Source organism: Enoplosus armatus, chromosome 14 (assembly GCF_043641665.1).
Source record: "Enoplosus armatus isolate fEnoArm2 chromosome 14, fEnoArm2.hap1, whole genome shotgun sequence".
NCBI classification, from domain to species: Eukaryota; Metazoa; Chordata; class Actinopteri; order Centrarchiformes; family Enoplosidae; genus Enoplosus; species Enoplosus armatus.
The window spans coordinates 16,553,526-16,576,844 of record NC_092193.1 but is presented as its reverse complement, the minus strand read 5'-3'; the positions used below and the strand labels follow the sequence as shown (position 1 = coordinate 16,576,844).

General features: G+C 42.2%; 3 protein-coding genes across 6 annotated transcripts; 2 read left to right on the top strand and 1 right to left on the bottom strand.

Moving 5' to 3' along the window:
* Window positions 1–1,178: 1,178 nt before the first annotated feature.
* Window positions 1,179–4,846, top strand: rpl5a (ribosomal protein L5a). Its single transcript, XM_070918382.1, has 8 exons — window positions 1,179–1,266; window positions 1,641–1,710; window positions 1,839–1,954; window positions 2,040–2,174; window positions 2,329–2,531; window positions 3,213–3,390; window positions 4,282–4,370; window positions 4,673–4,846. Exons 1-8 carry the CDS (start codon window positions 1,264–1,266, stop codon window positions 4,773–4,775), a joined length of 897 nt encoding a protein of 298 aa, XP_070774483.1. The 5' UTR covers window positions 1,179–1,263; the 3' UTR covers window positions 4,776–4,846.
* A 2,384-nt stretch (window positions 4,847–7,230) lies between these two features.
* On the bottom strand, window positions 7,231–13,379 carry dipk1aa (divergent protein kinase domain 1Aa). Of its 4 annotated transcripts, none has more exons than XM_070919314.1 (6): window positions 13,326–13,379; window positions 8,941–9,075; window positions 8,515–8,622; window positions 8,250–8,426; window positions 8,031–8,164; window positions 7,231–7,996 (listed from the first exon to the last, which is right to left on the bottom strand). In XM_070919314.1, the coding sequence occupies exons 1-6, from the start codon at window positions 13,377–13,379 to the stop codon at window positions 7,231–7,233; spliced, it is 1,374 nt and encodes a 457-aa protein (XP_070775415.1). The 4 variants fall into 4 exon arrangements, with proteins under 4 accessions (XP_070775415.1, XP_070775416.1, XP_070775419.1 ...); XM_070919315.1 differs by having other exon boundaries at window positions 7,231–7,911; window positions 8,033–8,164; XM_070919318.1 differs by lacking the exon at window positions 8,250–8,426 and having other exon boundaries at window positions 7,231–7,911; window positions 8,033–8,164.
* Window positions 13,380–14,409: 1,030 nt separating this feature from the next.
* On the top strand, window positions 14,410–23,105 carry mtf2 (metal response element binding transcription factor 2). Its single transcript, XM_070919288.1, has 15 exons — window positions 14,410–14,502; window positions 15,327–15,525; window positions 15,920–16,001; window positions 17,326–17,436; window positions 17,586–17,686; window positions 17,894–18,069; window positions 18,190–18,285; window positions 18,785–18,853; window positions 19,179–19,302; window positions 19,594–19,661; window positions 19,814–19,984; window positions 20,282–20,411; window positions 20,616–20,674; window positions 21,077–21,169; window positions 21,701–23,105. The coding sequence occupies exons 1-15, from the start codon at window positions 14,498–14,500 to the stop codon at window positions 22,074–22,076; spliced, it is 1,860 nt and encodes a 619-aa protein (XP_070775389.1). The 5' UTR covers window positions 14,410–14,497; the 3' UTR covers window positions 22,077–23,105.
* Window positions 23,106–23,319: the final 214 nt, after the last annotated feature.

The window sequence follows — 23,319 nt, the reverse complement described above, 5'->3', positions numbered from 1 at the left end:
ATATCAATAAGTACTGATACTGCATCAATCACTTCTGTCCAGAAGGACTTCACTGCAGTAATGTCACAAGATTAAAGTTCCCACTTGTCCATAATCATTCCAGCAGAGGCCAGAGGAGCTGAGTCTGGGGGGCGCAGTATAACCTCTATGTTGGACTGTGAAGATCCTGAGTGATCTTTTCCACAGTTGCCTAAGTTACAATGTTAAGCAAGGTGCAAGTATGAGATGATGTCCAGGACCTTTGCTGTGGGTGGGCTGTAAGGTCAGACAGAAATTCTGATTCAGGGGTCAAATATTGTGACCTCTCTCTGGATTTCAATTCCTCCCAACAATCACCCGGGATTTCATCAGCTAGACCTTTCCCGGGAAAATCATCCTCATCACAGTGGCTTGATTTCACAACACAATGGATGATACATCAACAGAGCTGGCCTCACAAACTATCACAGAGATTGTCAGGTTGTCATCACTGTGCACTTGAGTCTTGCTAAATTATTCTCTTCAGCCCCTGCAATGGCTTCCAGTTAGTTTTAAGTTAAATTTTAATTCTCATATTTAATATTCTTCATGTGTATATGAACTTGCCCCAAACAAACTGGTTGATGTGACACAAATAGTTGGGTTTAAAATCTTTTTTTTTGGATTATGATGATAATGGAAGGGGTTATAGTAATGATAATTTACTGTTAGCTTTTGTTATTTTACCTCCATCCTTGTTTTCAAATCTTCAAATCAACTGTTGTTAAATTGTCTGCTCTTATCTTTTGTTTTGTTTTGTAAAGCACTTTGAGCTGCATTTCTCATTTAAAATGTGCTATTATGCTTATGAACATTGTTATCATTATTGAACAGGGAAGACCTAATAACAGCTGGCACTCTTAATAGAGAACTCAGCTCTACAAATACAGCAACTCTACAGAACAACACACATTTTCTGTCAACATTTTCTATTTTTGAACAGCTGATTCCACATAGTTTTGCTTTCCATTGGTATGTACATTTACTTAAGCTAAATAACATTTGTTTTTGTATTATATTGTTATATTACTTAAAAAGAAAATACTAAATCACTGTTGCAGAAGACGAGTGAGGCCCTGCTGTGTCGCTGCTGCCCCCTGTTGGCTGGTGTCGTGCTGTCCTCCGGGGCAGCAGGGGGCGCTGCTGCTCATCAGACGTCCCGCTATGGAAGAGTTGCAAAGTCAGCCTTCCGCTGCCTAGATACAGCGTCTGAGTTCCGGAGGAAGAGGAGCAAAATCCCCCAAAATGGTGACTAAAATATATATCGATATACATCCAGTGTAGACGGTCTGTGTGTGTAGAGATGCGTTTGACGTTAGAAAAGTGTCTTCAGCAGTTTGCGGGTCAGATGTTGGTGGATGTCGTACTGTGCCGGTGAGCCGCTGAGCCGCTGAGCTCCAGCGTGGCGCCTCCATGGCCGACGAAACCTCAGCTGACCAGCATTGCAGAACACTCTTACAAGGCGTTTAATAACTTATTAAAGCACCTCCGTGTCACACTGTCAACACAGTGAAGCGCAAAACAGCTGACATTTTTTGTTGCGCATGTGACGTTACGATTTGTGTGCTACTTTTCTGGTTGTATCTTGCATGGCAACATCTTGACTCTGCTCTTCCTCTCAGGGTTTCGTCAAAGTGGTGAAGAACAAGGCCTACTTCAAGAGATATGAAGTCAAATTCAGGAGAAGAAGGGGTACGACAAACTTATTCTCTGCACCCCAGTTTCCCATCTTTGATACTGCACGTTCGCCTTTAAGCTACGCCTCTTATTAAACGTGTTAAAACAGCTTCAGTAGTCATTTGCTCTTGTTAACTCCACAGAGGGGAAAACTGACTTCTACGCCCGCAAGCGTCTGGTTGTGCAGGACAAGAACAAGTACAACACGCCCAAGTACCGAATGATAGTCAGGTTCTCCAACAGGGACATCTGCTGCCAGGTCAGTGGCAGAGAGACTGAGTGAAACTCATGTGATCACATGTTGAAAATGACCTGACTCACTCATCACTGTCTGTCTTATCCAGATCGCCTATGCAAAGATCGAAGGAGACCAGATTGTGTGTGCTGCTTACTCTCACGAGCTGCCCAAATATGGCATCACTGTCGGCCTTACTAACTACGCTGCGGCCTACTGCACAGGGCTGCTGCTGGCTCGCCGGGTAAGAACACACACAAAGTAGCAGATATCAGAGATTTGTGCTGAAATAACAATTTCAGAGGTCAGATTTATTGTATCATATTTCAAAATCATTTAACAGAGTTGTCAAGTGTTTTCTCACATCCTCTTTTGTACCTTCCTCCTCATCCTCTTAGCTGCTTCACAAGTTTGGCATGGACCAGGTGTACGAGGGCCAGGTGGAGGTGACAGGAGATGAGTTCAACGTAGAGAGCATTGATGGACAGCCGGGCGCCTTCACCTGTTTCCTGGATGCAGGCCTGGCCAGAACTACCACAGGGAACAAGGTGTTTGGAGCCCTGAAGGGGGCGGTCGACGGAGGCCTGGCCATTCCTCACAGGTCAGTATGAGAACACCACCAACTGGTTATTTATTCACACTGGAGCCTTTATTTTAGGGTGTTTAGTCAGTTATTGCAACTTCACCTCCGCACCACATGTGTGCTCCAAACAAAGTCTGAAATGATTTCAGGTTTTCACAAGTGGTACTTTAATTACTCAGTCCTCTGACACAGCGTTAAAGCTAGTACAACTCACTTATCTCACAGAAGTATCACTATTGAGAGAGAGGACATTACATTTCCCAGACGTTTCTCCTCTTGCGTAGACCCAATCCTAATTTTGGCCCAGTGGGTCAGTGACTGGTTTCCAGTCAGTCAAACAAGTCCAGTTTTGTGTTTGCTGGTTCTTCTCTGCTTCTTGATGATGATAGAAAGCATGCTGAGCAAAATGTAGTTGGTCCTTCATTTGCAATAGCTGATGTTTACTGTCCTTTTCAAGACGGGGCTGAGAGAAGCGAGATTAACCAAAGCAAACGTTCATCATTGTGTAACGTAGAGTGGTTGTTTTGTGGAACGATTTAACATAATTGTAAGAAACCAGAATTTCTTAAAAGAATATTTGGTATCAAGTGTAAAAATGAATGTTAGTCGAGTGAGTTTGAAGTGTTTGGAAATGCTGGATCGTCCGACTCCTTCACTTTACCAGACCAGAATGTGATCTCTGCTCTTACTTGTTTCCAGTCTTAAACGCTTCCCTGGTTACGACCCAGAGAGCAAAGAGTTCAACGCAGAGGTGCACCGAAGACACATCATGGGCATGAACGTGGCCGACTACATGTCTTACCTGATGGAGGAGGACGAGGACGCCTACAAGAAACAGTTCTCTCGCTTCATCAAGAACGGAGTCACGCCAGACGCAGTAAGATGAAGGCTCCTCGCCCCACAGCGAACACAGTTAACACAGTAAAGCATCTCTGGCCGTGGTTACACATGCTTCAGAGACACATCCTCTTTTCTAGCTCGATAAAGTAGCCTGTAAGTGGCAGAGCGTTCAGTGACAGGAAGTCATGAAAAACGACAGCTGTCATTTTTGTTTTAATTGTTTGATGCACATCAGATATTTCTCACACGTCATCAAGTCATTGATTTAATCAAAAAAAAGTGATTGGTTCAGAGTTGCTTATAATCAGGACATAGATGTACATAACAGGGAAAATATTTCAACAGTTACATTTCGAAATGTTTCTCTCCTGAAAGCTTCATTTAGAACTGACCAGTTGTAATCTTTGACGTCATGTTAAATGGAGCCCGGGGAGTCTCCATTACACAATTTGTCCACCAGAGAGCAGTGACATCTGTGGACCCACACTGCTCTGCGTTTACATGGGCCTTACCACGACTACAAAACAAAGGGAAATGCTGAGTGCAGTTTTCCAAAATAGTTTGTTTCAAATATTACTTTCAAACTGGGGTTTGATCAGTGCACATGTTGAACTGTGAAATGGAGACACAACTCAAATACTTTGACTACGGTTTGCTGGTTCTTCTCTGCTTCTTGATGATGATAGAAAGCATGCTGAGCAAAATGTAGTTGGTCCTTCATTTGCAATAGCTGATGTTTACTGTCCTTTTCAAGACGGGGCTGAGAGAAGCGAGATTAACCAAAGCAAACGTCTGTCATTGTACTACAGGGTCATAGTTTAGCAGAAGAATGAACATGAATTACAAGATTATGTCAGTTTCAAGACGAATCATCATGCAGGAAATGGTGAGGTGTGGTGCATTAAAATTATGTTTTTGTTCTTTTCAGGTAGAAGAAATGTACAAAAAAGCACACGCCACCATCAGAGCAAACCCCATACACGAAAAGAAACCCAAAAAAGACGTCAAGAAGAAGAGGTGGGTTCCTAATTTTCGTATCTTAATTGCTTTTTTTTCTAAGCCAGTATTGGTGATGCCAGTACATGAGACAAAATTGGGAGGTGAATTTTTGTCATACTTCTCTGGGTCAGATGGTAACATGGTAGGCCTTAAATTACCCACGTCACATTATTGATACCAGGGGGAATAACTGTCCTTATTTAACGCGAGCCCCCCCGTCTAAGTGTCGAAGAGCTGTTCTGGGAAGATCCCAGTGCTGAGCGGACAAACATTGAGCTGAATGTTAACGAAGCCGTTGTTGTTCCCCTCTTTCCGGGCAGGTGGAATCGCGCCAAGTTATCTCTGGCACAGAGGAAGGACCGCGTCGCCCAGAAAAAGGCCAGCTTCTTACGAGCACAAGAACAAGAAGCAGGGGACGGTTAGCGGCTCGCCACAGCGCTCTGCTGCGAAAATACAACACACATCACAGACAAATAAATTTATTTCAAACTCAAGCTTTTGTCTCTCTATGTATACTTCTGAATGAGTTTTATGTGTTGAGTGGTTGTATGAACTATTTTAAAGGAACATTATGGCCTTATTTGGATTGTTTAAATTACTCCTATGACTAATATTTCCAGCAATTATCTTTAATCTCTTTATTTTATCTTTTTATTTATCTTATACTGGCCCTTCATGCAGCCCCTCAGTTCACAGTTTGTCTGAAACCTGAAACAAGCCGTTTTAGACAGACTGAACAACCTCCAAAAACTGGAAGAGTAGTCCTGACTCCTGAATAATAACTCTGCTGTGTCTGGAGCAAATGACCTGCTGGGTGCGTGGCTGAGTGTGGTGACTGTATGGTTGTGACATCGCAACCTTGCGGGAGTCCCGACGGCTCATTTAAAGGCACGGTCTCTGAATATGGTCTGTGAGCATTTCTCCGTGGACTGAGTGTTTTGATACTTTCACAGTATTTATACAGCACCTAGAGCTGCTTTATAATCAGAAAAGACATGGAAATCTTACTTTCAACAATATGGGACCTTTTGAAGTATGATAGTGGCTGACAGTGTGGTGTAACTCAGACCTGAACAGATTTGACAAGTTACAGTGAAGTGGTATGTAGTTTAATTGTGCAAAATCATGCTGGTCTTCTCAATAAGTAAACATTTTTTTACATTTTCAAAATTCAAACCCGCAGCATTGACGACAAGCTTGACATGCTTTACAGGTCTGTTCTGAAAAGTGGTAAAACAAGTCAGTTTGTCAACTCTGTCACAGTAACTTCACAACAGCTATGTCTGGGAGGGATCATGGAAAATACTCTTATACAGCATTCAAATGTAACAACAAGATCTCCACCTTCACCGGTGGTAAACATTCATAAATGATTTCAGCATGATCTCTATGGCACTGAGAGAATAAAAATATTGTGATACAGCACATTACCACGGATGCTCTTTTCAGTGACAAATACAAGTAGATAACATTCACAAACCAAATGAAATACATTAATATTTCTCTTTGTGTCATTGAGGCAGCATCGACGATGCCACTAGTGTTACAGGTGGAAAACGTACAGCAGAGCGAAGTACGCTGGCACACAGTATGACCTCTGTGGAATACTGACAGACAAACATCAACACGTTGTCCACCTTGAAGCTAAAGAACAGCCTCACTTTATCATGCAGACGAGTGACAATTAAAGGAAAAGCCAGCAGAGCAGCTTCAATGCTCCTTGGCATAGATTCTTCAGTCTCTGGAGAGAGGCATCGTCAATTACTACATTTCTCAACCCAATTTTTTTTTTTTTAGTTTTTCCTTTAATATGCCACTAATCTGTACTTAAGTCTGGTGATATTCTATATTTTTCTTAAAACTACCAATAGATTCATCTTGCTGTACTACCTGTGTCGCACAAGCCTAAAATAGTTTATTTCTTTGTGCAATTTTTGTCCAAAAACTATAAAAAGTTGCATACTGTTGCATGGGGCGGCATGTTCCTTCATTGTGATAACCACTGGCACAGTAGTGGTAGTTTTGAGTCGATCCCACATACACTGTCCTGCTGCTGTAAATACAAACTAGCAGCTGAAAGTAGTCTCCCAACAAGCCTTTTTGAAAGTTAAAGTATCATTTTGTGGCCTGTTTTTTAAGATTTATACCTTCAGTAGGCACCGATGGGCTTGGGGCTGAGTGCCACAGAGTAGTAAAGTCGATATTGAGAGACAAATGAAAAGACCAAACACACTGTTGGTTTTGGTCTTTTCATTTGATTTGTATAGAGTAAAGTATAGAATATCACAAGCCTTATCATTTCAAGTTATGGTGTTCAGTAGCAACCTTAACATAACAAAATGAAGGAGCCGATCTTAAAATAGTGCAACTTCACTTGCACTTTAAACTGGAGCTTCGTACAACTCTGATTTTTGAATCCTTGTTTTCCCAAACAGAATAAGTCTCTGATGAACCTTGTTAGCTCATGTGTGTCGGCATGATTTTGTGGCAAAAACAGCGATTTGGTCTCTCAGCTCTTGAGACTTACAACAGTAAAATCTTCTTCTTTTCAAGAAGTGCCCCTGTACATTCCACTGTGGTGAACAATACAATACAATATAACGTGGCTGCATGACCTGCTTTAAGTGTGACTGATGGCAACATGCAAATCCTTCAGTTTAGTCTCAGATACTAGTACTCTGACGTGTTTTCCAGGCCTCCCGACTTCTGACGCTGAGATAGTGGAGGTAGAGTCTCCTTCAGTCTGACCGTTCGTAAGTGTTAAGAGTTGATAAAAATTACTTCATTAAATTTGCTATTCCTAAATCACAGCATCTTTAATAGTCAGCTCCGAATGAGGAACTGACTGGCATGATTTCAGAAGCACTTCCTCTCCTCGTCACGAGTCCTTTGTGTGTGAGATCTGTCTCCACAGCAGAGCTTTCAGGTTGTTGAGGATCAGCGAGTGCTCCATGTTCATCTGTCCAGCATTACCCTTCAGAGCCATGCAGGCGTACAACTGCCTCTCGAGCTCCTCTCTCAGGCCTGACGGCGCCCCACGCAGGAGGTAGTCCTTCAGTGCACTGCATGCCTTTGCCAAGTTTGGCTGAAGTGGCTCCTCCCTGCACCGTTTCTCTGACACATCACATGACGTCTGGCAGTCCACCCCGTAGACACAGTCGGCATCCGTCTCACACTTCAGCACCCGCATTTTGCGTTTGAACTCGTCCTCGGGAACCACCGCTCGGGCGTTAGTCAGGCGGAGCTCATAGCGGTCGGTGTAACCAAAGTGCGCCGCGGCGAGGTCGCAGATCAGAAAGCTGCCGTAGGTGCCGTGGAAGATGTCCTCCACCAGCTCCAGCAGGCCCATGGAGATTTTAGCTTTGCGAGGCCATGACGGTGTGAACCACTGGTCCATGGTGCGCTGCAAGCCGCTGGGCACCCAGGACACCAGCGGCCAGGGAAGAGACAAACCATACAGGGGCCCGTAGGGGACTCGCTCCGTCATGTACAGGTCCCCGCAGTAGCCGAGGAGGCGAGGAGTGTGTCCACGGTCCTGGAGCAGCAGGCCCAGTAGCACCTCAACAGACAAAGCACAAACCTGTCTCACCAAAGAGCTGAAAGATAAGACAGACATCTTGTGGCACAGACAACTGCTCAGAACAGTTGTTCATTTTTTATTTAGTGGCTTGTTATTATACCTCATCCATCTGCAGGAGGGCCCATGTGGAGCGGGCTTCTGGCAGTGACACACGTCCATCTTTGTTGCCATCGGCGACAGAGAGGACCTGGCTGACCAGGCTGGCGAGGTTAGCCTGCTCTCCAAGCTTAGACTGGTGGAAAGAGAGGGACAGACACTTCAAGAGGGTCGTTTCAAGCTTTAGTCCGTCAAAAAGTCTGTCAAATATTTCCCTTTACCTTGAGGTGATTGAAGACCATCTCTCTGAACTTCTCCACTGATGTGCCTCTGGTGGGCTTGTCGAACACGGGGGCTTCTCTCCGTGGCTCGGGCTCCTCGCCCAGCTCGTAGTGCGCGACCTCCCCCAACCTACAGCGGATGATGCCATCATGGTCTCCCCAGCTTCCTGTGTACACCTGGCAAACAGGAAGCCACACATCCATTTAACACGCGGGACATTAACGAGAGTCATAAGTTTAACAGAAAGTAACGTTTGTTTCCTACCTGATTATTTGGCAGTGTTGACAGACATCTGCTCATGTAGAGAGTCTCTTTGTCACACAGACTGCTGCAGGCAGATCCATCGATGATTCCCCTGCTGTATTTGTCACACTTGAAGAAAATGCAGAGAAGTGTGATTTAACGTTAAGCCTCTTTGTCATTGTATTCATCCATTACATCAGGTCCTGCGTGTCTGATAGTCAGAACAAAGCAGGAATATTACTCTCTAGGTCTTGAACAGAGAACACACAGGAATCAGATTGTATCATAAGGTTGACTCGTGTAATTTTCAAACAACAACTGAAGCGACTGTAGGTCAGGTGTTCCTCACACGGCGGTAATTACAAAATAAAAGTCTGTTACAAAAAACATTTATAATTACAGGGTCTGAACAAATAAATGAGATGAAGGAACAAAGCCGTCACTCACAATAGCGTTCTTGCACTCATGTCCTCTGCACAGCTCTGTGTAGGCGGAGTATTGCACATAGAGCACCCAGCTCCCCACCAGCACCGTCAGCCATGTCAGGAACAGGTACTTCACCCGCACAAAGGAGATCCGAGCCTACGAAAGGGCGAGCAGAAACATAAACGCTTGAGATTGATCCAGATCCTGAAAATATACCTGGTTTACAGTCCTACCAAATTAGTCCAACAATCTGTATAGAATTTGTTCACCCTACTGTGCAATCGTGAAAATGTTCATGAAGTTATTAATCTGTGCATCCTGACTGAGATGTATTGCCTGCATGTTATACAGGCACAGTACGCCGAAAGGGTGTCGATCCAAGCAAGACATTTGTGCCCAAATGTCTTAATTAATCAAACCTGATCACATAACAGGTTACCATGGTGACAGCATGGGGGTGTCCCATACTATAACAAGGTACTGGCTGGCTGATTAGTCGCCATGTGCAACAATAGCTCATTAAGCTGGAAACTGGTTTGAAGGTGCAGATTCAGTTGTGCCATTCTGGTTAAGGCTTGTGAAAAAAAAATCGAATTACTGCCTTCTTGTCACAGGATCCACACATCACATGTCTCACAATGCCCCTTTGGACAGAGGTCCTGTTGTTTTCTGTGACGTTGTGAAACTTATTGCCGTCAGTAACTTACTATCCACAGTGATAACACACAGAAAGGCAGTGATATAAACACAGAACTCTTCACTCCTAAAGCAGAAACTTTGTATAGGTGACATTAAACATCGTAAGATTTACAGAACACCAAAACTCAAAAGAAAACCTAACTGGACACCAGAATGTAAAGGCAAGACTGCCTAAGATATACACATACAAGAGCTGCAGCTACGGATTTATTATACTTTTTAGTGAACTTAACAGGCATTTGCTCTGAAAAGCCAAAAAGTAAATTCCTATCAAAAGTAAGAGACCAATGTAAAACTGCTAAAATTGCTTCTGAACAGTTGAAGATTTAAGCCTTCAATTTATGTTACAAAATTGAAAAGCAAGCACCTCTTCAAATTATGAAACTACACAACAAATGTGTCTGTTTTTATTGGAATCGGTATTCATGATCATTTTAGCAGTGAGTGACTACTGCAATGCAATATTGTAAAAAAGAAAAGTAAGAAAAGTAAGTTGTTGGAAGGCGCAGTGGAGCAGTGAAAAAGAATTTGGGTCAAATTGCTTGTGTCACAGTGTGTGACTTCTGCAGTTAGTCTTTCTCCAAGCACTGTATCTGCACTTGGAGGGGATAAAGTGATTTTGATTCTCACTCTGATCACATGGCAGGAACAGCTTATGTTGTGTGTATTTTGGCAGCATGCTGTTCCTCTCAATTCAGCTCCAGCACAGTTTCCAAATCCCAACAAAATGTGCACCTAGTGAGGCAGGGACCAAGCAAACGCCTTTGTGTCTTTGATGTGCTGTGTTTACTGTACTTGGTAAACAGCTCTGGTCTGGGCAGAAGATCTTTCGGTTTTGTGTCCCTACAAACTGCAGCAGAAACTAAACGGTCTCATTATTGTCAGAAATTCGGGTTCTTTTAAGATTAAGGCATATGACTTCTTTGTGGGTTTTGACCAAAACCCTAATGAGGTCCAGGGCCTTTTCATGGAATTTGTTCACACAAAATATGCAATACATCCCCACTGTGAACTACAGACTTCACAGAAAAGCAAAAGGGAGGATACATGAAAACCATAATCTTCCTGCCTTCTATTCCCTTTGGTGCATTTCACCAAATTGTCCATCGGCAGCAGCAGGCTGTTAGAGCTTCATGTTAGAGCTGTAGAGACGTCTCCTCTGCAGAGCTGCCTGGCTTTTGAACGCTCTATGTTCAGAAGAGATGAACAAACAGATAGTGAGCCTCCAGGGAGGGGAACAGGAGGTACTAAGGGATCACAAAGAAACTACACACCACTATCTGATCCGACTCCTTTGGCATGTATATAGGTGCTGTATGTAAAAACTGTGCGTGCACGAAACACACACAGACAATATGGTGGGATTAAAGAGTCATGTGTGCACGCTGTCTGTCTGGTGGTTTGTTTCAGCGTGTCTGTGCAAACACATGATGAAACCGGAGCATCAGAGAGTTTCATCCTCCCTGTGGTCCCAGTGTCTCTGCTTCCTTGGAACTTAATATGTAGTGCGTTTGTCTTAGCCGAGTTAACATTAGATAAATTTCACTGATTCCACACAGGCAATGCAAGTGTCAAAAAAGCAGTTGAATACTATGTACAATACAAAGCATGACGTAGAGGCACTATATATAATGTACATGTAGTATATGTACTGTGGTACGTGTGCTGTAAAAACTGTAAAACTAAAGAAGAGTGGAATAAAGTAAAATAAAGAAACCAATTCCACCTAAATGAAAAGGTATAACATGTCCTTAAAATGTGTAGTAGTATAACAGTTGACGTGGAAGCAGTTACTGATAAGATGATGATTGGAGATGGTAGTGATTAGTGTGGCAGTGTATGCAAAGTCACATAGCACAAAAAGTGGTGCAAACTATAGAGTTACCTGCTGTCAGCGGTTACATTCAGTTATGGAGCATTTACCCCCATGCAGTATTGACCTCTTACAGTCCAGTCACTACTGCAGGGACAAAAGACCTGCGGTATCACATCTCCGTATACTGTAGATAGATCAGCCTGGAGCTGTCCTCAAGGTTTCATGTAGGGACTGGGAGGCGTTGCCTATGATGCACAGATGGTTGATGCCATCCCAGAGTGAAAAAATATCTTTACAGACTCACTAATTCCTTCGTTATATGTAAGTCCCCCTAAACAGGGCAAAGGGTACAGTTCTTAAGAATTGCAATATTCAAAGAGACCCAACAGGAAAGACAGAAATTCACAAAATCCGAAACTGGCTTTCATGTGGCTTTTTGAACTTGGTTACATCGAAGAAGCTTTGAAATTCAAAAGCCAATCATCCTCCTTTAGTCAATTAGATGTTCAGAGGTTATGTGGCTGCATAGTGCAGTAGTTGTGTGATACATGTTGGGTCTGCTCAAAGTAACTAACTTTAACTTTTAAGATTAAAGTAACTGAAACCCCCTCAAATCTGGAACATGGACTCATGAAGAATAAAAAATGTCCTGGGTTTTACTCTTGCTTGTAAACTTGCAGCACTGTAGACCTTGATGCACACCAGACACCATGTCCTGTAACAGACCTGGATACCCTGCCTCTGCCAACACATTTTGGTGTGTCGCTATAAACCAGCAGGTCCCCTAACAAGATCTCTTTTTAGATTTGGTATTAGTGCATGAGTGTGAGTTTGCATTAAGTTGGTGTGTTGACCATTTGCCAAAATATAAAAAGGTACTAATTGGTTTGGAAGTAAGCTCACAAAAAATAATGTCTAAAATATCACACACCGAATGTACTTCGCCAAAATTGTCCCTCTGCTTGCACATACAAAAGAGGAACAGAATACGAACACATGCAAGACCAGTGTTGTAAGTTAGTAGTAAACTATCTATGTAGAAGGACCTCAGGACTAAAAGAAACCACTTCTGTGTGTAGGCGCGGCTGTGGTGTGAAGGATGAAATGTAGCCTAATTGTGGCTGATCTTATTAAACAAACCAGCCCATGAGGCCACAGGAAACACTAGTGTAGTTAAATATTGGCTAAAGCCAGACGAAATCAGCTCTGCCAACATGTTGCACTTCCTGAAGCCCACATGCCTCAGCTGTCAGAGGACTTCAGCCATCAGACTGTAGTCCATCCAAAGTTGCGATGACTTAACGTTACAACGTACACTGTAGCCTAACGTATGGAACAATATGTTTACTCTTCCCTAGAGCAAATGCAACCCTGTATTTTCTTCCTCTTGCATAAGCTCTTTACTGTACTGGGGGTAGCTGCTGCCAGCAGGCCACTGGTACCCGAATCAGAAGGTTCAACCTTGTTATCCAACCAAAAGGATTACTGCTGCTCTGGCACTATTGGGGGTGATGAAACAACTGTGAGCTGTGAGCGAAGGTCTTGTCATCTTTTCAGTCAAATGTGAGCAGAAGAAAACTTAACATGAAGTGAGATGAAATGATCTAAACACAGATTGCTCCCCGGCCTGGGTAATAAGTCATGGCATGGATTACCGGTTTCTCCTCACATGTTATACACACTCTGATAGTGACAGGCCTGTAGTCTGCTCTGCACTAACCATAATGGATCAGCAGGTAGGCTGATGCATTCAGGTACATATTCACTGCCAGCTGTCAGTCTGATGTGACACCACGACGACCTCGTTATACACAGGCTCAGTCAATGTAAACACAAGAGGCAGTATATAACGGCAATCCGCTTTGCGTAACAATTATCAACCAGTGATTACCTGGAAGTAGAAAGACTTTTTCACCCAGGCCCGTGGAAACAGACCCTTCGCCATCACAAAAATAGATCATCTCAATACGTGGACCTGGCTGTGGGAGATGATCCAAAATACACGAGAAAAAGCGTCTTCCACATAAAACGACTCGTGTCGTTTACACAGCAGCCACAAATGACTCCATATCACCCGATTGCAGCCCCACTATGATCCACGGCCCCGGACCGTCGTTTTGTCTCGTCCGTGTAAGTCGCTCTGATATTGCACTTTGCCTGCGCCTCTGCTCTTTGCAGCAGCTGCTTATGTTCAAGCAAAGAAACATACCTCAAGCTGAAAAAAAAAAACGTAGGCTCACGGCGCAGGCGCAATGTGTTCATCTACAGATAAAACGCTCGAGTTTTCAGGTCGTCAAGCAAACTGACGAATGTGTGTCAAAGTGCGTTCACTGCTGCGCTGATATAATCTTGTCATTACGAGTATTGTATGGCGACACAACTCTGAAGCCATGACCTGGTCAAGCTAGCAAGCATGAGTAACATAAACTTCCGCTACGTCTTTTACAATTAAAACGCCAAACACGACTTCCGGTTACAATATCCAAATTAAAAATGACCTGTCGGCACCACATGATGTTGTAGCGCCACTGAGTGGCCACAACAGGCACACGTTTATCAAACAACAACTCCTTGAACTTTTGAACGTTTTGAGTAAACCTATGTTTCTTCTGCGAAAATGCCTGACCGTTAATTAACAATCTGGACAACGTTAGTTTGACGTATTTTTATCCACACCAACAGAGGAAACTTAACGCTAACAGACAATATGCTGTTTTCCCTAAAACAGAGTAAATCTTATATTACTTCTTAAAGGGGCGGATATGTTCTGCTTAGTAAATGCCCTGCCTACAATTTCAAATGTTTGAAAAAAAGGTGAACGTAGCAGCCACAAGCAGCAGCGCTTCCCATAATGCACTCCCCGATCATCAGCGGGAAACCAAAATGGCGAACGTGTTGGGGGAAAATGAACCGTTTGTTATTTTCTGAAGAAGGCACAAGCCCCGCAAGTTTTCGCGATATACTTTAAAAATAGATTCAACAGAAGAAGTAGCGGGACAAAAACGGTCACTCATATCTAGTTATTTTGTCGTACGAGTCATTTGTAGAAGCGGAGGTGACCGAATGAGGTATTGTTGTCATCATGTTTTCCTCCTGTGGGGGGGTGTGGGTCCGACGGTCAGCGACCTGTCCGAGGTTACAGCTTTGCATGTCGGTTATACATGCTAACAATCAGGCCTGATTGTTAGCATCTTTCATATAGAAGACATTTCAGTATGCAACATTATCTCGAGCTGGCCCTTTATCCTCTCTAGTGGCTAATGTGGACCGTGTTCACACAGTATCCGAACAAAGGGAATGTGGGACTGACGGACAGTGGCTAAAGGGAAATAGAAAAAAATTAATCTGCAGTCTCTAACATAACTTAATAATGTTTTGCAGCAGAAGATAAATCTATCAAGTGCGAAAATTGTATAATTACAAATGACAACTGTCACTGATATTCAATTGTCAGTTTATATGTGTTCTCAAAATTGATAATAACCTTTTAGTTTATTTTTGTGTTTGATGTGGGATAAGTTATAGAAATATTCAGCATTGCCCTGCAGCCATCTTACTGACTGCGTGGTTAATTACCAATTAGCACTAATTATGAGTACAATCACCTGTTGTTTGGAGCCACTGGAGGAGAAATGGCATGTTTCATTTTCAGCCATTGCTTTGTGAGATATTCTGTAACCACACGATATATATCCTTGTATTTTTCATTGCCATTACACAAACAGGACAGTATTTCAGTAGAGATGCACAGATATAGCTGCATATAGTTCCTATTGGCTGTTATCTGTTACAAAGGAATTTCAGGCATTTACCCTTACTCTCAATGAAATTCTCATTATTATACGTTGTTGCATCTATACTTGTTAACCCCCCGTCCCTTTTTTCCCCCCAGAGACTCAGGGGTTTTGGATCACCTGTCTGTCCACCACAGAGCTCACCCCCAGCAGCAGCAGGCTGTGTCCTTGTCCCCCACAAGCCTGTCTGCTAGGGGGGAGTATGGGGAAGACGGCATGTCTGACAGGTTTACAGAGGGACAGGACGTCTTGGCCCGGTGGTCAGATGGCTTGTTCTACTTGGGGACAATCACCAAGGTTGGTGTGAGGGAAACACTCCTTTTTGTACTATAATGAGTTTTCTATCACAGTACCACCACACACAGCCAAGTGGAATAGCACCCTTAGTGGGCCTTCAGGTACATAAAGTTTACAGTTTAAACTTTTTTGGGCCATTTTATTTCACCCATTTTTCCAAAACCTAACTTGGATTATTCTTATGGCAATTTTTTTCTAAAGTAGGTGGATGTGACATGAAACATTTGATCTCATAACTTACTGGATTTGTGGGCTCCTTCCGGTAATTGTTTCCTGCAGCTATATTTTTGCTTGTGTTTGAAGATGTGAGGTGCCAGTGCAGTGTATTTACTCTTTAAAAACAGTGGGGTGTTACAGTGGGAAGACATAACTTTACTTTTGTTTTCTCCTTCAGATAGATCGGGACAAGCAGCGATGCTTTGTGGTTTTTGAAGATCGGTCAAAGTCTTGGGTTCTGTGGAAGGATATTCAGACAGGTAAGTTCTTTAAAGATTTACATGTTGTGAAATAAATATAGCATCTGCAATTTAGATTCTGTACAGTTCAATAGTGATTTTGCTTGGATTAGTATTGTGCTGTCCACACCCCTTCTGCCTTATCTATCTCCCTTCTCTTGTTGCTGACAGTTAACTGTCCAGTGTCTGGCATCAGTACAGCACCAGTGCACTGACCACATGTGAAGATGAGCATAGGGAAGATACACAGCGAGGCTGGGGTCTATCCACTTCCAGATCTGTCAGTTAAAATGCAAATATTTCCAAGATTTGCTTTGTAATAAAACTTAACATGATTTGTGATGGATTAAAAAATAAAACATTTTGACAAATCATAGTGACAAATCCACCATAGTATTTCTGATTCTGATTTAATTGTATATTTATTTTTTAATCTTGACTAATTCCAAATTGAGCAGATCCACATGTTGCTGCACAGCTGTACGTACACAGTGTTGTAGTGCTTAAACTCTCAAACTGTAACGTGACTTAAAGGGTCATTCTTTTATCTTTAAACCTGGGTCCTATTTATTTATTTATTTATTTTTTACAAATTTTAAATTTAGAGGCAGTTTGAATTTGAATGAATAATAGTTACCTAAAGTTTGGAATTGGTCCAGTAGATCGCCTCCTCTGGCAGCCATGAACAGTGGCTGCAATGTAATCCTTGCAGGCAACTGTGTCCGTGAAAAATACTTCCACTAAAAGTGCTTGTTTTTGCCACTGACAGACTCGGATTGTTATTCTAAGTGTCTGACAACAGAGTAAAGAGTAAGAATAACTCTGTCGTCTTCCTGCAACAACTCACCCATCAGGAGCCCTTTGAAAAAAGTTAACGGCTAACAGTTGTTTTCTGCTGACCTCCAGTGGTTGAAGTTCTCACTTTGCTGCAGTGATGTAGAAATGTACTTGCAGTGTTTCACTTGACCACAACATCACTGTGGTTACAGGTGCAACAGACCATCAGCCTGGTTTTAGGTTACTTTTGAGTATCCATCTCTTAAAATTTCTGCTGCTGCCCCAATACCATTGGGGATAATGGTATTTTGTTTAAACTATTTAAATAAAAATTGAAATTGAATGTGTTCTGATTAATCAGGATAGTCCACAGACCTCACGGTGAACGTTTTTTTTGTTGGAACTACTTCCAATCAAAGAAATAGTCCCTATAGTCGCCCTTTTGTTGCTGATTTAAAACACTACTTGAGGTGCTTGATTAGTCTTTACTCTTTCACAGCTAGCCTGCATAGTGGCTGCTGGTGAAAGAGTTGTAATTATTTGCCCCGACTTCTTTTGTCCGTTTCAGGGGATGAAGATGATGAGGATGATGAGGACGATGACATTGTGTGCTCCATATGCCAGGATGAAACTTCAGATGAACCCAACGAGATTGTCATTTGTGACAAGTGTGGACAAGGTACCGTTCATCGTCTCTGATGGTCTTACACCTAACATGGAACATCTAACTATTGGGCTTTAATCTCTGGTCGTCAAGGGCATTTGTACTTCTTCAAAGAGTGATCCAGTAGATGGCAGCTGCATGTAAATGTGTTCATTGTCTTTTAGGGTACCATCAGTTGTGCCACTCCCCCATTATTGATGCCTCTGTCATTGACTCAGATGACAAGTGGCTCTGCTCAGAGTGTGAGCTCACTTCTATACCTAAGGTACAGCTTTTGTTTTTGAGTATAAATACATAAAACCTTTAGTTGAATGTATACGTTGTTTGATTAGATGAGCATGTGAGACCCTTTAGCCGTAAAGCAAAAGGGAGATAAGAGTCTCTGTAGAGTAGCCACAAGATAATCTATGGAGTAACTGTGTGTATGCAGTTTTATGTTGGGGTAAACTTGCTTTTTGTCTGTGGTTTACAGAGGGGGGGTGCACACAGGAGGGGAGCGTCTGCTAAAGGCTTTCTGCAGCACGAGCAGCAGCAGCAACACATGGAGCTGCACCTGTCCTTCCCTTACACTCTGGATGCTCTGGTGTGGGACCAGGGCCACAAGACTAACATCCAGCAGTGCTATTGCTACTGTGGAGGTCCAGGAGAGTGAGTAACACATTACATACTAAACAATCTGGGTAAACAATGTCCTACATGTTTAAAAAACTATAATATCGCATTTCCTGGTACAGCAAAGCACCATCTCGTTTTCCTTTTTCCTTGTAGTTGGTACCTGAAGATGCTGCAGTGTAACAGGTGTCAGCAGTGGTTCCATGAGGCGTGCCTCCATTGCCTACAGATGCCCATGCTCTACGGAGATAGGTGCAAATACCACTATATATATTTCATATACTTATATACATATTTATACCATGGTTGTGGACAAGACTGGCTGGCAGGGGTATGGTATAATTGTTCAGGCACCTTAAACATCCAGTCAACAGTTTAACCATGTTTCTACATTAGTGTCCTAAGTATATTGAACCAAAGCAAACAGTAGCAACAGTGCTTAAGCTTAAAATGACCACAAACAACTTAAAAAAAAAAAAAAGATGGTTCAGACAATGTTTTTTTTCCTTCTCTGTTTTCTGTGTTCACTCAGAGCTGTCCCACTAGAGGAAATGATCCTACGCTTGGTGTTTTTTGTGTTCTTCATGTCTACTTTGTGTTTTCATATATCAGGACACATTATCTTGCATTATTGCTTGCATAACATTTCCTTTTGTAAACCATAAAGCACTAGGCCTTAAAATAAGCCCTTTGGTCACCAAATCATTTTACAGTGTAATAAGCTGACGTAGTTTTGTTTGTTTGACTTTAGGTTTTATCTGTTTATTTGTTCCGTTTGCAATGGTGGACCAGAGTACCTCAGCCGACTGCCTCTTAGATGGTGAGTGAATCTCAAGATGTATGTTCAACTTCATCACAGATAACCTTCCTTTAAAACAGTCTATGATTTAATAAAATACACAGGCCTGTGATTTCCCTTCGTTCCAAAGTGGTAGTGCCCCCCCTTACTAATGCTAGAAACAAAAAATGAAATTCCAGTCTTACTTTCTTGTATCTTCTTTGTTTATTTTTACACTTTAGCAGAGCCATTGTGCCCTACCAACTCTCACAATTCCTGTAATAATTAATGTTCTCTGTTTTTCTTAAGATTTTCTTTTGGAACCAGACTAAGTAAAGAAAACACAACTGTTACTAAAATGTTTCAGGGGGGATGTCACACACCTAAGCCTGTACAACTTGAGTGTGATCCACAAGAAGAAGTACTTTGACTCTGAGATGGACCTGATGACTTACATCAATGATAACTGGCAGCTGCTGCAGCTGGGGGAGGTGAGGACACACTGCTTACCAACTTACATTTGATTATTCACTAACTTTCATTTGTAATGCACCAGTGGCCAATTCTGGACACACTCATGTATGTTCTATAGCTGCTCAATGCACCAACACATCTCCAGTTGAGTGGAGACCAGAGAGCTGCATTGTTAGCCTGCCCTATTATTTTTAAATGATCCTTAGCTGCGAAATTGGGTTTTGAAACCAAATGGTGTTGATTTTCTAAAATATTTACCTTTTTTTCCCCCTTCTGTTTGGTGACCTCCCACCCCCATGTGTCTGCAGCTTGCCAACACTCCGAGATCAGAGCGATATGAAAGTGTTCTGGAGGCTTTAAACAGCAACAGCAGCATGTAAGTTATTATTTTTACTGGTTAATCATTTATGTTTATGATAACCTGACAGTTTTCAATAAATTCCCCTCTGTCCCAGTTTTTGTACAGACTTTCATTCTTTCTGTCTTCCTAACTGTCTTTACCTGCTCTCCTTCTCCTATCTCTTCCAGGTTCATGTCAGGGAAAGAGGTGAAGAAAAAGAAGCACTTGTTTGGGCTGAGGATCCGTTTCCCTCCTGCTCCCCCCAACTCTGATGAGCCAACCAGCAGAGTGATGGAGAGAGCTTCACATGAGATCACCATCAAGGGATGCAAGTCCACCAAAGCCTTATCTGGCATGAGGTAAGATGTGAAACTTGCATGTGAAGTTCTGAAGTTAAATGTTTTGAAATGTCTGGGTGGGATGCCATCCAGAAAAAGAGTTGACATCAAGTCAACTAAGGCTCTCATCAGCTCATCATATGAATAGAGCATTTGTTGATATTGATGATGCTATACCCGGTACACTATTCCTATAAAAAGAGATGCAACATGCAAAAACGCAGTGTTTTTGTTTCATAATGCGTGACTACTTAACGGTTATGGTGTTATTAAACTACAACTGTCATTACTTGTGAAATGTTGTTGCTGTTGCTCTAGAACGTGCAGTGCTTTAACCAATGGGACAGAGAAGAAGAAGAAAAAGAAGAAGAAGAAAAAGAAGAAGCAAGGAGCACATTCTTTGGAGACTCTGGCTAAACCACAACGCTCAAGTGAACTCTTATCCCAGGTGTGTGTGTGTGTGTGTGTGTGTGTCTGTCTTAGAGGGCGTGAGCTGGGTGTGTACATACTTACTGAGAGGGGTGGGTATATTTTCATATTCTGTATAGGTCTCAGGTCACACACACAAACTCTCAAACTGTAACGTTTGCTGGGGATACTGAGAAACTCTTAAAAGGAGAAATGCTAACATTTTTGTCTTGTCTTTTGACAGGAAGTAAGAAAGCCTCTACCACTAGAGCCCCACACATTGGATCACTTAACCTCCATCAAGTAAGTGAGCAATTGTGATGCAGAAGCTACTGTACTTTTGGGGCTATTTTCATTTTGTAATGAATCTATAGAGTAGAAAACAGAGTGAGCCCAGGGTGAAGTCTTCAAAGTTCTTGTTTTGTCCACCCAACAGTCTAAAACCCAAAGATTTGTAATCTACAATGATATAAGAGACAGAGAGAACGAGAAGCACCAAATCCTCACATTTGAGAATCTGGAACCAGATAATTGTTTGAACTTTTTTTGCTTGATTATTGTCTAAAATTGATCATCAAGTTTTTGCAGGTACATTTTCTCTCGATTAACTGATTGGTTAATTGACTAATTGTTTCAGCAGCATTTTTCTTTGCCTGTGTATGATTTATTTATTTTTTTTTCATTTTACTGTCCCCACAACACCAGGAGTGACAGGTCTCTGCTGTCATCAGATGTGGAATCAATAGGAGCCCTGAGCACCACAGAAACTACCTCAACTAGCATTTCAAGACAGTCTAGGTATGCCTGCTATGCAACAATACCTTTGTATCCCTTTCTCACTTTTACATCTATGACTCTATGGATAGCAGTGTTGGTCTTTCTGTCTGTAGGTCTGAAATATCTCAACAGCTGTTGATTGCCTGTTGGTTTTTCTCAGCTGCCACCATCAAGGCATAATTTCAATTGTGGTCCAATATTTATTATTACACACCAGCAAGACTACATTCCCATCAGCCTCAACTGTACTTTGCGTTTTGTGCTAATTAGCAAATGTTAGCATGCTAAACTAAGATTCTGAACCTAGTGAACATTACACCTGGTTGACATCAGTATGTTAGCTTTGTCACTGTGAGAATGTTAATATGCTGAAGTTAGCATGTAGCTCAAAGCACCTCTGTGCCTAAGTACAGTCTCACAGAGCTACTAGCATGGCTGTAGACTCTTGGTCTTGTTTTTTGTAATTCCCCTCTGTATGCTTTGTTTTTGTTATTAGCCTCTGAACTAAAATCAGTTTTTTGACTTCCTCTTTTCCTATCAAACACCCTCCAGCCTCTGTAGCGCCAGCAAGACGCGCACGACAGCCTGCATCATGCCTGTTTCCTCTCCACCCTTAAAAAGGAAACGTGGGCGGCCACGACGGGCCCTGCAGCCCCCCAACCCAGAGATCCCCCCTCCCGGCCATGCAGACCCAAACCCCTCAGCTACAGAGGTGATGAGCCCACTCCCAGGGCTTCACTCCACAGACATAGTTCACGGCATGGACCCCAACAGCCAGCTCTCCCACCTCAAGAGCTCCATCAGCAGCTATTTCGGAGCAGCGGGGCGGCTGGCTTGCGGGGAAAAGTACAAAGTCTTGGCACGACGGGTCACTCTCGACGGCAAGGTGCAGTACCTGGTGGAGTGGGAAGGAGTCACTGCCTCCTAGACTTGTCATTGACAACATCACATCTAACTTCTAACCAGCACCTACAAGAGGTTTATGGCTGTGCTATGGACATATGTACACAGCCTGTATTCAGAGCATTAATTGATATATGCCTTTGTTTAGTTTAGACAGGAGCAAGTTTTGCCTGTTAAGCTTACTGTAAAGCCTACTGGTTCAGTGCAGTGGAGGGTGATTACAGCACGTTTAAACATGTCTTTTCCTCATGTGTTTAAAGATTACAGTTGATTGATACAGACGAGGCATTGTCATTATACCACATTTGTGTTATTCTGCTATTAACTTTCGTTATCTGCTTTGAATGTTTACAGAATCCCCATTTATTCAGGAACAAATAATTGATCAGTGCACTGCACCTGTAGGCTTTCAGTGAATCGTTATTGTGCTTGATTTATGTTTAATCCAGTTATATGCTTTTCATTTCCAGACCAGTTAAGTATGAAACTGTATGGTGTTTTTTTTTTTTTGACAGAATGTAGTTGGTGAATCTTGGAGGATAGGAGAACGAGGGGAAGTTATGTTCAAATACATTGAATTAATTTCACTATTGCAATCATGCAGTGAACAATAACATGTTTGGTTAACATATATTTTCTTAGCAAATTTTGGTAAATAAATACATGTCCCTTTTTTACAACGATGTCCCCTCCTCTAGTCCCAGCTATGAGTACCTCTTGTTGCCTTGGGCCGACATATCCTTCAGTTGTGTTTTGGAAAGTGTGCTCATTTGTGAGCAGTTCAGGAGGAACTCGAAACAAAAGAGATGTGCTGCTGCAAATGTTTATTATTTTATATAGAATTCTACTACATTTATTATTACCTTTTCCACTTGTACTTTCTCCTATGCCTGTTCAGCAGGGCAGATTTCTCTGATTTTCTTCTTTTTGTTTAAATTATGGATTACACATATCAAATTATATCCGTTAGGCCGTCATCTCACTTTTAACATATAATGTGAGTTTTTCATCTCATACATGGCTGCATTTTCATCCATGGTAACGTTCTTTAAATACCTTTTTTCGGAGATAACCCTCAGTTTAAATTTAAAGGTGAGATTCTGAAAAATAACATCCCCAAACAAAGTTATATCGTATAAATGTTCAGAAGGCCAAACCCAAGAGGACTCCTGTAGTGGGAAAATCCTAGTAACCTTTTTAAAATGTTTTGATTTGAAATTGATAAAATTACTTAACTTTGAAATCTATAAGGACCTATTTAGTTTTTA

Coding starts and splice junctions, on each gene's coding strand:
- dipk1aa (XM_070919314.1), bottom strand. CDS start 13,379: ATGGCGAAGGGTCTGTTTCCACGGGCCTGGGTGAAAAAGTCTTTCTAC. Junction 9,076..13,325: donor AAAAGTCTTTCTACTTCCAG/GTAATCACTGGT, acceptor GCCCTTTCGTAG/GCTCGGATCTCCTTTGTGCG. Junction 8,623..8,940: donor ATGAGTGCAAGAACGCTATT/GTGAGTGACGGC, acceptor ATTTTCTTCAAG/TGTGACAAATACAGCAGGGG.
- rpl5a (XM_070918382.1), top strand. Junction 2,175..2,328: donor GGCTGCTGCTGGCTCGCCGG/GTAAGAACACAC, acceptor TCATCCTCTTAG/CTGCTTCACAAGTTTGGCAT. Junction 4,371..4,672: donor AAAGACGTCAAGAAGAAGAG/GTGGGTTCCTAA, acceptor CTTTCCGGGCAG/GTGGAATCGCGCCAAGTTAT.
- mtf2 (XM_070919288.1), top strand. Junction 18,286..18,784: donor CCCATGCTCTACGGAGATAG/GTGCAAATACCA, acceptor GTTTGACTTTAG/GTTTTATCTGTTTATTTGTT. Junction 20,412..20,615: donor CAAGTGAACTCTTATCCCAG/GTGTGTGTGTGT, acceptor GTCTTTTGACAG/GAAGTAAGAAAGCCTCTACC.